A 13,545-nucleotide genomic window follows, 5' to 3' on the forward strand; every position below is an offset into this window, starting at 1 on the left:
AAGCTTATAAGACCTAACATCCTCGATGATGGAAGATCCAATTTTAAGTGTTCAAGGAGTACTTTGCGTGGTCTTCTGATCTATATTTTGAATTCATCTTGAGGTTAGGAAGATGAAAAGAATGACTACTGAGCTTATTAATATCAATAAATGAAATGATCATCTCTATTCCTATTCTTAATGAGTACAAACAGTTGATATTTGTTAGTGTTTATTAGAATGTAAGTTTACATTTTCGTACGAATTTTTTTACATGGGAGTAGTGTTTGATTGAAGGGCAAAATTGTCACTTAGCCTTTATTTATTCGGTCATGACTCCTTCTTTTTTTTGTTAATTTGTTATTATTTATTTCAGTCGGTATCCTACCATTCTTTTTGCCTAGTTCTTCTCAAATAGAAAACACAAATCCCTCCCCTTCCTCCTCATAACCTACCATAAAATCTCAAAATGTATGTTCTTTTCACTACCATTCAGTCGCATTTCTCCCTCCAATAAATTCAAAGAGCAAATTAAGAAAAACGAAAGATGTGACATATACTTACAAAGAGAATCATCATTTGCTTCCATTAAAAAAATCGTCTTAAGTGCTACATGTTCAAAACGAACAAAAAATCAGTACATTATGTTCTGATTAAGAAGTTGGTAAATGCAGTCTTCACCTTCAAAATGTCGCCATTGTCACCTTCTCCGTATTTTGTGTTGCTCTCATCTTCCATGAAACTTAACAAAGAAGAGATATATAATAGTAGAATTATTTTTTTATTTCACCTCTATTTCATATCATAGCTTCTTCTCTTCTTTAATGATGTAAAAATGTGATATTTGACCCTTGAATTTGCTTTCGATAAGTTTTGTTGCCAACTCATTCGTTCACATGTCACAATCTAAGTATGTTTAGCCTTCTAATATAGTTATTGTTAGAACTCAAGATAAATGTGCAACAAATAATATTAAAGAAGAGAGAATGAAAAGTTTCTTCACCTACGTAACCCACCTAATTGTAATAAATGAGAGAAGATAAAAAAGAGATAAGTTAGCATGCATTTGTGCCAAGCATTATCAATCACACGAAGCAAGAGAAAATTGAGGGAAATTGTCAAGAAAACTGAGAGAAAAGAGAAATGCAATTGCTGGCTATCTAAATGTGTCATAGCACCTTGTATATGCCCTTTTTTAATATACTGTAATGAAAGATTAGAGCAGTAAATACTGAAAAGTCTTTTATGAAGGAGTAGAGTAGTAATCATTAAGACATTTATTCCTATAATAATTCTGTTACAATAGGAATAGGGATGTGAGAAGTAATAATATAGACATTTATTCTTATAATAAAATAAAATAAACAGGAAGTAGGGGAAAAGCCAAAACAGTAAATTTAGAATATGGAGAAAATCGAAGCGTTTAAAATCTGAAAGGATATTACAGTTTGTCTTTCTTTCAATTAATTTTTTAATTATTTTTATTGGAATATGTATTTACATTTTTGTACAAAAATAATTTTTAAATAATGTTTAAGTAAAGGGCAAAATGGTCACTCAGTTTTTAATGAGTAAATTTGTAAATTAACTTTGACTTAAGGTTGGAATATGTATTTACATTTTTGTACAAAAATAATTTTTAAATAATATTTAAGTAAAGGGCAAAGTGGTCACTTAGTTTTTAATGGGTAAATCTGTAAATTAATTTTGACTTAAAATGTTAACATTTATAATATAGTATGATGATGATATCTTTAAAATCTTACACCGAGTCGTAACAGATGTAGAGTACAGCATTACCAAAACAACAAAAATAGGAGTACCAAAAAGGAAAATTCAATTTTTTTTTTAACATTTATATATTTGCAAATTAGCGGCGGTACATATTTCTCTCTTACTACATCACCATCTATTACGTTCCCTGAGGAAGCATTTCCGCTTTGTTACTCTCTCTATCAAATCTCTACAATTTCATAATTGGGAAGTTCTAGAATCTTCTATTTGTACAGCCATGGCTTCTGAGAATTTCAGCGACAAAAACGCTGTTTTTCGGAAGCTCAAATCCAAGCCTGATAACAAGGTTGTCTTTTTATTTTTTTAAAACCTTTTTTTATTTCATTTCTTAATTTAGATTCAAAACATTGAGATCTGATTTTAGATCTGTTAGAATATAATTCGAATTTTGATATTTTTTTTGTTAGATGTGTTTTGATTGCAATGCTAAGAATCCTACGTGGGCTTCGGTGACGTATGGGATCTTTTTGTGTATTGATTGTTCGGCAGTTCATCGCAGCCTCGGTGTTCACATCAGTTTTGTTAGGTAATCTTTTTCTTTTTAGAACCTGTTTATTTTGGCTTGGCGAGCTGATTTTCTGCTTGATTCTTGCTTAGCATGGCACCTTTACTTTTTAGGTTCGATGAAGTTGAAATTGTTCTTAATAACATGTTAAAAGTTGTGATTTTGGTGTAAGTTAGACGCCAGTGAAATGCATGAGTTGGTAAGTGCTATGGTAACATTCACTTATATTGTGATATTTGTGGTTTTTGTATGTGGCGAAATCAGAGGGCTTAATTTCTCGCTATCAAACCGCTTTGGAAAAGTATCTCGAGACCCCGAGGACGTGGAGTTGCGACCGAGTCCCCTCCCTCGGGGCTCGTTGAGGCCCGACTCAAAGAAGACGAAGATCGAGGCTGGAACAAAAAGGGGAATTCCCAAGGCTTGCGGCTAAGTCTGACAGAGCCGGCCTACCCAAAGCCTGTGTCGAGGCGTCACGTCTAGCCGTTCCATCTCCATGCTTTTATAATTAGTGTATATTGTACTATCAACGTTTCCTCCTCCTATATAAAGGGAACCCTCACCCCCTTGTAAGGGGTTGATGTTGCTCCAACTATTCTCCACAAGATCAATAATATCTCTCTCTTTCTTCTCTCTAACTTACTCGCTCTCACTCGCTCGAGGCTACTCTAAGCATTGATTGCTTTCATGCTTGTTCTTCATTTATTGCTTGATATTGGCCATAAAGAGCCTTCTTTAATTATATTCTAATTGTTATCTCTTTCCCGGTTGCCCCCGATAGCTCGAGCTCGAGCTGGATATCAACCCCGAGGCCGTTCATCGAATCAGTCCCAAGCTCGGGCAGAAAGCCCCTAGGTTTGATTACTACCCCGTTTTAGCTTGTATCTCATCGTTAAACTTCACATTCTTAGCATTAACTGCTCTAACAACTAGCATAAAAATAGATCACATATTTTTAGAATCCCATTTTATAAATTTAATTGTTGTTACCATTTTCACGATAAACAGTTTGGCGCCCACCTTGGGGCTAAAAATAATAGTGATTATTTTCTTGCTGGTTTCATTACACAAACGCAAGCTATCTTTCACACTTTTTCTTGTCTAAGATCTCTTGATTTCAGGTCGAAATGTCTGGCTCGGTAAACAGGGTTGAGAACGACTAGCTCGAAAATCGCGGCGAAAACGATGTGGCTGTTCCAGTTGTTGGCGCGCCACCGCAGAACCCCGATAACGCACTTGGACTGATTCCAGCGTACGTGGGTTCGCAAGACGCGCAGCAGGTTGACGAAACCTCACACACCGACGAAAGCATACAACATGACGACCAACAGGAAGCCCAAAAGACCCTAGCTCGGGAAGCACATGAATTTAGTCTTCACGATATTTTCGAAATATTGCAGACACAACAATTGACCATCGCTCAGTTACAAAGCTATCCAAAAACTCCCAGTATAGCTGCACCGGAAACAACTCCCCCAACCGAACAGGTGCCCGAGAGATCAAGCAGTAACGGATCGGTAGCCGGTCTCGCCATCGTGGAAATGCTGGAGGACCTCACCAAAAGGATTGAGTCAGGCAAGAAAATGATAGCAGCCTACGACAAGAAGGTCAAAACATACAACTTCAGAGTCAACCAAATCCCGGGCGCGCCCCGGGTCCTGAAGGGTGTAGATTCGTGGAAGTTCGTGCAACGGCCATTCCCTGATGAAGCGGCCCCGGAGCCCGATCCAGAGAAGTTCAGAACGCCGGAACTTCCTCAGTACAACGAGACCTCAGATCACAACGAGTGCATCGCTGCCTATACGCGCGCGGTAAAAGGTAATGACCCAAAAGACGATGAGACTGAGTCCGTCTTATTGAAGAGGTTCGGGGAAACAACATGTATTTACGCCAAGCAATTAAAGAATATCTTTCAATATCTCGTACTCCAAAAAAGAAAATTTCGGCATGCTCACGGCAAGGATTCCCTATACCAAATACGTCCCGAAATACTCGGAGACTTAGCGTCAACAATGTGGCACCCGCACGACCTCAGGGTCGGAACTCCGGCCTCATAAGACCCCAACGAGGCAATTCCGAGCTCACGAGTAACGACCTTCGAGCCTAAGCCAACTCGATGACTCGGAGACTGTCGCCAATCGCCATACGCGGGAAAACCCGAGGCCGTAAGACCCCGAGCGAGCAGACTCGGTCTAAGCCAGATCTATTTTACATAGCAACAAAAACTGTAAGACCTCAACAGGCATGACAAAACTGTAAGACCTCAACAGGCATGAAAATTTTGTAAGACTTTACTACAGACATAAAACTCAACCCCGAAGTTTAGGCTATATGTCGCATTTGTAAGACTCCCGAAAGGGCATACCCTCGATGTAGACGCCTAAACTATTACTCGGGATCAAAAATGGCTCTGGCCAAACACATATGACTACGGTCAGAACGGCTGCACCAGCCAAATTAACGCGACTCGGGGACGCCCGACTGTCGCTAACAAAATCGCAGGCCATTACTTCGAATCTACTTCGAAAAGAACCGGTTAAAACAGGCTACTCTCAACAGGCAAACGAGCTTCGACCATGTCAGCTCCAAATCACAAGGCTTTGATCTACTCAGCCTACGAGCTAAACCTTCCGAGGTGCTCGAACATCGCCGCTAACGACTTGAAATCGAGGTTCTTCCCGCATAGGTAAACCTTCAGGGTTTATAATGTGGTAAGGGAAAAGGTTGTTGGAGATGAGGAATTACTATTTAGATGAGGATGTGTGGAAGAAACGGAATCAGGGGTCGGAAAAAGAAAACGTTTGACAAAATACTCTATGTTTTAAGGAGGAATTTGCAGGATATGCCATGGATAGCTATACGGGTTATTGAGAGTCTAACAGAAGGCAGGGTTTATAATGTGGTAAGGGAAAAGGTTGTTGGAGATGAGGAATTACCATTTAGATGAGGATGTGTGGAAGAAAGGGAATCAGGGATTGGAAAAAGAAAACGTTTGACAAATTACTCTATGTTTTAGTGCAATGTAAATCAGAGAATAAAATTCAACACCCAAAACTTCTCAATATGTACAATTAAGAAAGAAAGATGACAGACTGTGACTAATAAGGCAGTGTCTCTCAGAGAATACATATGAATAGTTAGGGAAACTTGGAAGGTTTCGATATAGTCTTGCTCGTTTTTGCATTCATCCATAAATAACTCCACTATTTTGGCACCACTTCTTATTTTCCACAAAATTCCAGAAACCACCCCTTTCACATGTGAACTTCTGTTGTGGCAACTCTGCCTATCCAGATTATGGGGGGCATGGACGGTGTGCTATTGAGTATCTTTGCTGCCTTTTGTTGGGACATGGGATTGCTTCAAAGAAAAGAGTGAGTGATGTGGAAGGAGATGTCAGTTCATGTCTTTGGTCACTGTTGTTAAAAGGGAGGAGAGAGTAGACTAGCTGTTAATATTTTGGTTTTGCTGGTTAAGATGTTGGTGGCAGGCCGATAGGCTTCTTTTTTTTCTTTTTCTTTTTTTTAAAACTATAATGGGGCTGGGGGACAAGGGCTGATGTGGTCAAACAAGAGTGAGAATAAATCTTCTGCCGTTGCTTTATCATATTATTATTTATAATTTCTATTTTCTGAGCCCTCAAGGTATTCGTACACACTACCCTCCCCAAACTCCACTTGTGAGATTATAGTTGGTTTGTTGTTGTCGTAGTTGTTATTGTAATTTCCATTTACTGAGAAGCTGAGTCTTGCAGATCAACAAATTTAGATTCGTGGACTCCAGAGCAGTTAAAAATGATGTACTTTGGTGGAAATAACCGTGCTCAAGTTTTTTTCAAGCAGCATGGATGGAACGATGGAGGCAAGACTGATGCCAAATATACCTCAAGGGCTGCTGACTTGTATAGGCAGTTACTCTTAAAAGAGGTTGCTAAAAGTACTGCGGAGGATGCAGGTTTGCCAGCATCACCTGTTGCTTCTCAGGCTGCACAGGCTACTAATGGATTTCCAGATATTAAGACCAGTGAACCAACAAAACAAACGTCTTCATTGAAGGACGAAAAAACCGAGGTTTCTGCTTCACCCAAAGCCTCTCAAGTTATTACCACCTCTTTTAAGAAACCTATAGTTGCAAAGAAAGCAGGGAAGTCAGGTAGACTTGGAGCTCGCAAACTTACTAAAAAGGTACTTATTAGACATACAGCCAAGAACTTGGGCATAGACGTAAGTTGGATGCTTTGAAATGAAGTGATATCCTGCATTATGCTTATTTGACCCCCAAAAAAAGAAGTAATAACCCCGCTTTTATGGTGGTTAACAAATTTGTCGTAGTAATTTTAGGTTTCTAGTCAATTGACTATTTGCCGATGTACAGCCAAGTGAAAGTCTCTATGACCAGAAGCCTGAAGAACCGCCCATTCAAATTTCCTCCTCCAGCACTGCAAGTAATGCAACAACTGTTGGTTCATCGTTCACATCTCGTTTTGAGTACACAGACAATGTCCAACCTGCTGAGACGAGTTTTGGAGGCCCTCGTGTTCTTAACCATGTAGCCCCTCCGAAGTCCTCCAACTTTTTTGCAGATTATGAAACGGATAATGGTTTCACAAAGAAGACAAGTTCCAATTCTTCAAAAATTCAAGTGAGTTCTTATTCTAGCTTTTATTTTCCATGATCATCCAGGATTTCGTTAAAGCTGGTTCAATGAAATATCAAGAATCAGCTCAGTATTTTTTGCATAGAAGCTTAGTGGCGTAAAACTAGGTTCAAAGAGAAAAGGGATAATCTTTATCATGTATGTTTATAAGTAAAGTTTAACGGAAGGAGAAAGGTGGATATTATTGTGGTGTGGCTTTTGTCTTTGTTTTTCTATTCTATTGAGCCCCAAAAATAGTGATATCTTGGTCTGATGTTCCCTGTTGCAGATCTCACTGTACCAATATTTTCGTTTTTTTTTCAGATTTTAGTTAAAAAAATAATTTTTTTTCAGTTTTTACAAAAAAAATTACTTAATAAAATTGTTTTTCTGGTATGGATAATGAGTATTTTTAATTAATTAGGAGATATTTAGAATTGGCCAATAAGTCGATGATACGTGTCCCTCCGTTTAATCAACAAGCAAGACTCAGTTCTATTGGAGCTTTGGATTCTTCTGTAGCTATTATTTCATTGATGAAATTCACCATGCGTTCTGGAGTATGCTTATTGTCCCACTGACCTTCCCACCAACAAATTTCTGCATTTCAGAGCTTGTTAGAGTATATATATATCCTTGTGCAAAAATCAACAAAGGATTAATTTTCATCCTACTCTTTTTGTACCTCAATTTTCTAGTGTTTGGTTACTTATTAAAATATTTCAGGTATTCCTAGACTGCCTAGAAGAAGGTTCTTGCTTCTCTTTTTGCATCATTAGTTTTTGGATGTTTCTGTGTGATTATGTTCCTTTTCTCTCTCAGTTGTTTTCTTCCTGATCTATCTCTTAGATGTTTACTTGTGATGTTTGTGTAGAATCCAAGTTTTTCCTTCTCTCTGCTTCTTGATCTTTATCCATTGCTATTAAGATGTTTTACCTTATTTGTTTACATTCTACTCTAATCAGATTGAGGAAACTGATGAAGCAAGGAAGAAGTTTTCTAATGCCAAATCCATTTCATCTGCTCAATACTTTGGTGATCAGTCTAAAACTGAAATGGAAGCCTCAGTCTCTCTACAGAAATTCTCGGTATGCTTGCTTATTTTTCACCCTCCTCCCAGTTTAAGTGGTTTTGACCATATTTTAGAATGACTTTTGACCTTATTATCACAGTTTAACTAACAATAGTAGACACTTATTAAAGTATTAAATAAACTAGGATAGAATTGATATCAAACAATTAAATTTATGTTCCAAAACTAAATAAGTCAATCTGTATTTAACTATCAATATTGGGCAACAAATTTAGAACAAGGGAAGTATAAGTATGTCCTTATCATTTATATAGGCGTGTACCTACTGTTTTTGTAAAGCATTGAATCCTTGAATTGCCAGCTACCAGTGACCGACCCAAATATTCCTTATAGTTTTCAGAATCTTTTCCATTCCTAACTACTACAAACATCCCTACTTCACAGCAACATATGTACCCCTATGTTCCTTCGCTTTGTTTCTCCTTTTGATTTTTATCTCATTCAATAATGAGAATTTGCATTAAGTTTAATGTATCTCTAATTAAAGTTTGTTGTGAGAACTGAGAGCTTCCTAAGTACATAACTCATTAGAAACCAGGATTTGGGTTCTGAACATGATGAATGTATATGTGTTGATAGCATATCTTCCGGAGACCCCTGCTGACGTCTCCAGATTTCCTGAAGTTCTCGTTAACTGCACATCTCGGTTCAGAAATTATAAGCCAATTCCCTTTCGGGGTATGCTGCAAACGTGCTATCTGTTGGTGGCCGTTTCAGCTTCATTTACCTATTTTGCAGGCACTGGACCTCTTTTTTGGCGGCAGTTCAGGCAGCACGTGCTTTTTCATCCTGTTCCCTCTTCTTCTTTTTTCGGATCATTCTTCCTGTCACTTTTTCTAGTAGCTTTTCGGTCTCTTTGTAACTTTTTTGGCTGCTTTTCAGTCACCAATTCAAGTGAAACTCTTACATGATGATTAAGGAAGTTGAGGGAATTTTCTATTCTCTCGTTTCACATTTATCGTGCTGTTTAATAGGGAAATTGAGGGGTAGAGAATGCCTGTACATGATTTAGCTGATCCTCTTCCTATTGAACACATTTAACAGACTTCTCGGGACCAACTTTTGGTAGGAGTTAAACAGTTTGTTTTGAACTATTACCTTCCAATAAGCCTTTCACGGATCATATTGCAAACAAGTTGTCAAAATAATGTATCTTTAATGACTCAAAAAATATAATGTACTGCCAAAATATTCAACCCTTGGATTCTTCTAATAACTGCTCGTTTGAGCTTATTTTAGCAGATTCAGTTACAACAACAACAACATCCCAGTATAATCCCAATAGTGGGGTCTGGGGAGGGTAATATGTACGCAGACCTTACCCCTACCCCGAGGGGCAGAGGGGCTGTTTCCAGGAGACCCTCGGCTCAAGAGAGCAACAAGAGACGATATATTAGTATTATCAATAAACTAATAGTAAAATAACATAAAATACATAACATAAAATAACAAAATAACAGCAATATAGGAAATATAGGAAATACCAAAAGGATGGAAGATATACTAATATCCAACAGATAAAGCCTTGCATCAGTAGCATCCTAAGACTAACTCCTAACTGGCTAGTCTCACTCTAGTGTGCTGTAGAAATATTCACAATTTCCGTAACCTACAACCTTAATGCTCGACCTCCACAATTTCCTGTCAAGGGCCATGTCCTCAGTAATCCTAAGTCGTGCCATGTCTTGCCTGATTACCTCTCCCCAATACTTCTTAGGTCTCCCTCTACCTCTCCTCGTGCCCACCACAACCAGTCGCTCACACCTCCTCACTGGTGCATCAGTGCTCCTCCTCTAAATGTGCCCGAACCATCTGAGTCTTGCTTCCCGCATCTTGTCCTCCATGGGGGCCACGCCCACCTTCTATCGAATATCTTCATTCCTAATCTTTTCCATCCTTGTATGCCCGCACATCCACCTCAGCATCCTCATCTCTGCTACTTTCATCTTCTGGATGTGTGAGTTCTTAACCGGCCAACTCTCGGTCCCATACAACATAGCAAGCCTAACCACTGCTCTATAAAACTTACCTTTTAGTAATGGTGACACTTTCTTGTCACACAAGACTCCCTTCGCTAACCTCCACTTCATCCACCCCACCCCTATACGGTGTGTGACATCCTCGTCGATCTCCCCGATCCCCTGAATAACTGACCCAAGATACTTGAAACTACCCCTCTTAGGGATGAGTTGAGAGTCAAGCCTCACTTCCACTCTTGCTTCCATCGGCTCGACCCCAAATTTGCACTCGAGGTATTCCGTCTTCGTCCTATTCAACCTGAAACCTTTAGACTCAAGGGCATGTCTCCAAACCTCTAGCCTCTCGTTGACGCCGCGTCGTGTCTCGTCAATTAGGACTATGTCATCAGCAAATAGCATGTACCATGACACCTCCCCTTGAATATGATGCATTATGACATCCATCACCAGGGCAAATAGGAAAGGGCTGAACGCAGACCCTTGGTGCAGCCCCATAACAACCGGAAAATGGTCGGAGTCGCCTCCAACTGTCCTAACCCGAGTCTTAGCTCCATCATACATGTCTTTAATCACCCTAATGTAGGCAACCGGGACCCCTTTAACCTCTAAGCATCTCCCATAAGACCTCCCTAGGAACCCTGTCGTACACTTTCTCTAGATCGATAAACACCATGTGGAGATCCTTCTTCTTATCCCTGTATTGTTCCACCATCCTCCTAATAAGGTGGATAGCTTCTGTGGTAGATCGCCCCGGCATGAACCCGAACTGGTTATCTGAAATAGACACCGTCCTTCACACTCTCATTTCTACCACTCTCTCCCAGACTTTCATGGTATGACTCAGTAATTTGATATCCCTATAGTTGTTACATCTCTGGATATCGCCTTTGTTCTTATACAACGGAACCATTGTACTCCACCTCCACTCTTCAGGCATCCTATTAGTCTTGAATATAACATTAAACAACCCAGTAAGCCATTCCAAGCCTGCTCTACCCACACACCTCCAAAGTTCAACCGGAATTTCGTCTGGCCCGGTAGCTCTGCCCCTCCTCATTTTACGCATTGCCTCCATGACCTCATCGACCTCAATGTCCCTACAATAACTTAATTCATGGGGGCTGTCGGCATTCCTCAATTCACCTAGCACAATATCCTGATCCCCTTCTTCATTTAAAAGTTTATAAAAGTAGGTCTGCCATCTCCTCTTAATCTGGCCATCCCCCATCAAAACTTTGCCGTCATCATCTTTTATGCACCTCACTTGGTCCAGATCCCGAGCCGTCCTCTCTCTCACCTTAGCGAGTCGGAATAACTTCTTCTCCCCTCCTTTGTTCCCTAGTTCCTCATACAGACGAGCAAAAGTTGCCGTCTTAGCCTCCATTACTGCCATCTTCGCCTCCTTCCTAGCTACCTTATATCTCTCACTGTTAGCTCTCTTCTCCTCCTCTCCGGTGCTCCCTACGAACCGCAGGTACGCCGCCTTTTTCAGTTATTATTATAATTTGTAAGCCAATTGTTTGGTGCAGCTCATAACAGTGTGCTATAATTAGGTTATCAACTTATTACCTTAGCTCGTCTGATGGGTTTGAATGGACTAATTGACGAAGTTTGCTTCGATATCTGATATTGAAGCTGATCCTTCTGCTACTATATGAAGTTTACCTGAAAACTGAAGAAGCAAATTCAGGTTCTAAAACCTACTTTCTCTCCCTCTTTGTATTCCTAGGGTTCAAGTGCCATCTCTAGCGCTGACCTATTTGGTCAAGATGATGGGGCAGCTTTTGACGTCACTGCAGGAGAACTTATTAATCGGCTCTCTTTCCAGGTATAGTGGCAGTTTTGATACACAAAGCTTCGCTCTTCACCAGTTTCTTTGTGAAGGTATTGTTTGGATCTTCCTTTTCAATGTCTCCTTTTATGCTTCCAGGCACAACAAGATATCTCCTCGATCAAAAATATTGCTGGAGAAACTGGGAAGAAGCTTACCTCCTTAGCATCCACTTTGATGTCTGATCTCCAAGACAGAATCCTATGAGGAGACTCTGTGTTAAAAATGAAACGGAGATGACAGCACCTAAACATCACTTATAGAAGTCAAAAGAGTATGTGACATTCTTTCAGAAGATCTAGAATTCTAGGTCTTGAGAAGCTGGTATCTTATTTCATCGCTTTAAGATATGTCTGTTTTATATTTCCTGATGCATGTGGCTTTTTTGCTTTTGTTCTTTTACTTGCCAAGGCTCTTTAAGAGGCTTTTGAGTGAATATTTTGCTGTGTATTATGTGCTTGTTAGAGTTGAAATAGAAATCACCAAATTGTAATCTAGTGAAAACTGTCTTTGATGTTAGCAAAACTTAGACTAAGGTTCTCTTACTTTTCTTTCAGCCTAGTATGTTAGTTGAGTTAATACCCTTTTTTTGTCTGCATGTATATCAAGTAACAATCCCATCACAACGCATGATGTTAGCTGAATGGCGTTCGAATGTTTTAAATGTAGTATTTCTCCTTTGCGAGTGGAAATCCCTCTATGTTGTAAATTTAACGGGAATATGTTGTAATGCTTACTGATAATGTTTACTTTAGGCAGTGATGGATCCAATAATGGGTTTGCGGGTTTAGCAAATGCAGAGAGAAACGAAAATCAGAGAAAGATTTTTCTAGAGAGAAACTGTATGTATTGGTAGATAGAGAAAACATCTTGCAATACTCCAATTTTCTCTCTCCTTGTTCTCGAATTCCAGGGGTTTAATTGTAATTTCAGGCAATTGAATTGGGGGGAGGGGGGGGGGGGGTTAGCAAATGCAGTGTTTTTTAGGTCGAATTCAATAAAAAGGGCAGCCCGATGCACTAAGCTCCTGCTATGCGCAAGGTCCGGGGAAGGGCCGGACCACAATGGTCTATTGTATGCAGCCTTGCCCTGCATTTCTGCAAGAGGTTGTTTTCACAACTTGAACCCGTGACCTCCTGGTCACATGGTTAGGTCAAATTCAATATTATTTGCAAAGAACAAGTATAGATAGATTTAGGTATAAATTTAGAACCTAGCCTTTTGGCTCAAAGTTCACAGCATCTAACTTCCAGATCTGTTACTGCTTTTAGCAAGTTCTACGAATTTTACTGTTATAAGTAGTGTACAAAGTTTGGCCAACAGGCGATCGCACAGAAGGTGCTCTATGTTTACTCCCAGCAAGTTTTTACTGTTTACTGGTAATGATCACTTTAATCAACTTTACTAAAAAAATGATTATGGTTGTGAACGTCAAGTGTACCCTTATGGATCATCTAAATGCTTTCAGATGATTATTTGAAAAGTTGTATGCTAAGATCATGTTCAAACAAAAACTAGCTTAGCAACTTTTGCCGAAACCTAAGAACAATCTAAACCATAACATTATAAGTAAACAAATCTTCATAAATCACGTTAGAATTCCATATGGAAACTAATGCTCTTTTTGGTTTTGGGAGAAAACTGGAAACAACCTTTCTATCTTCACCTCATACATGGGATTAGACTGAGTTTGTGGTGTTGTTGGTTTGGGGAGAAAAGAGGAAACATTACA

The 13,545-nt window shown here is 39.4% G+C and overlaps 1 protein-coding gene across 1 annotated transcript; it reads left to right on the top strand.

The window, feature by feature from the left end:
* The first annotated feature begins 1,855 nt into the window (after positions 1 to 1,855).
* On the top strand, positions 1,856 to 12,389 carry LOC107787704 (putative ADP-ribosylation factor GTPase-activating protein AGD9). The gene is made up of 7 exons (XM_016609308.2): positions 1,856 to 2,059; positions 2,181 to 2,299; positions 6,030 to 6,459; positions 6,650 to 6,916; positions 7,876 to 7,998; positions 11,712 to 11,810; positions 11,913 to 12,389. Exons 1-7 carry the CDS (start codon positions 1,991 to 1,993, stop codon positions 12,018 to 12,020), a joined length of 1,215 nt encoding a protein of 404 aa, XP_016464794.2. The 5' UTR covers positions 1,856 to 1,990; the 3' UTR covers positions 12,021 to 12,389.
* Positions 12,390 to 13,545: the final 1,156 nt, after the last annotated feature.

This window comes from Nicotiana tabacum, chromosome 1, assembly GCF_000715075.1.
Source record: "Nicotiana tabacum cultivar K326 chromosome 1, ASM71507v2, whole genome shotgun sequence".
NCBI lineage: Eukaryota > Viridiplantae > Streptophyta > Magnoliopsida > Solanales > Solanaceae > Nicotiana > Nicotiana tabacum.

Excerpts from the sequence above, each read along its gene's own strand:
- LOC107787704 (XM_016609308.2), top strand. The coding sequence starts at position 1,991 with ATGGCTTCTGAGAATTTCAGCGACAAAAACGCTGTTTTTCGGAAGCTC. Across the intron at positions 6,460-6,649 it reads CTCGCAAACTTACTAAAAAG|CCAAGTGAAAGTCTCTATGA; the intron begins GTACTTATTAGA and ends GCCGATGTACAG. Across the intron at positions 6,917-7,875 it reads CCAATTCTTCAAAAATTCAA|ATTGAGGAAACTGATGAAGC; the intron begins GTGAGTTCTTAT and ends TACTCTAATCAG.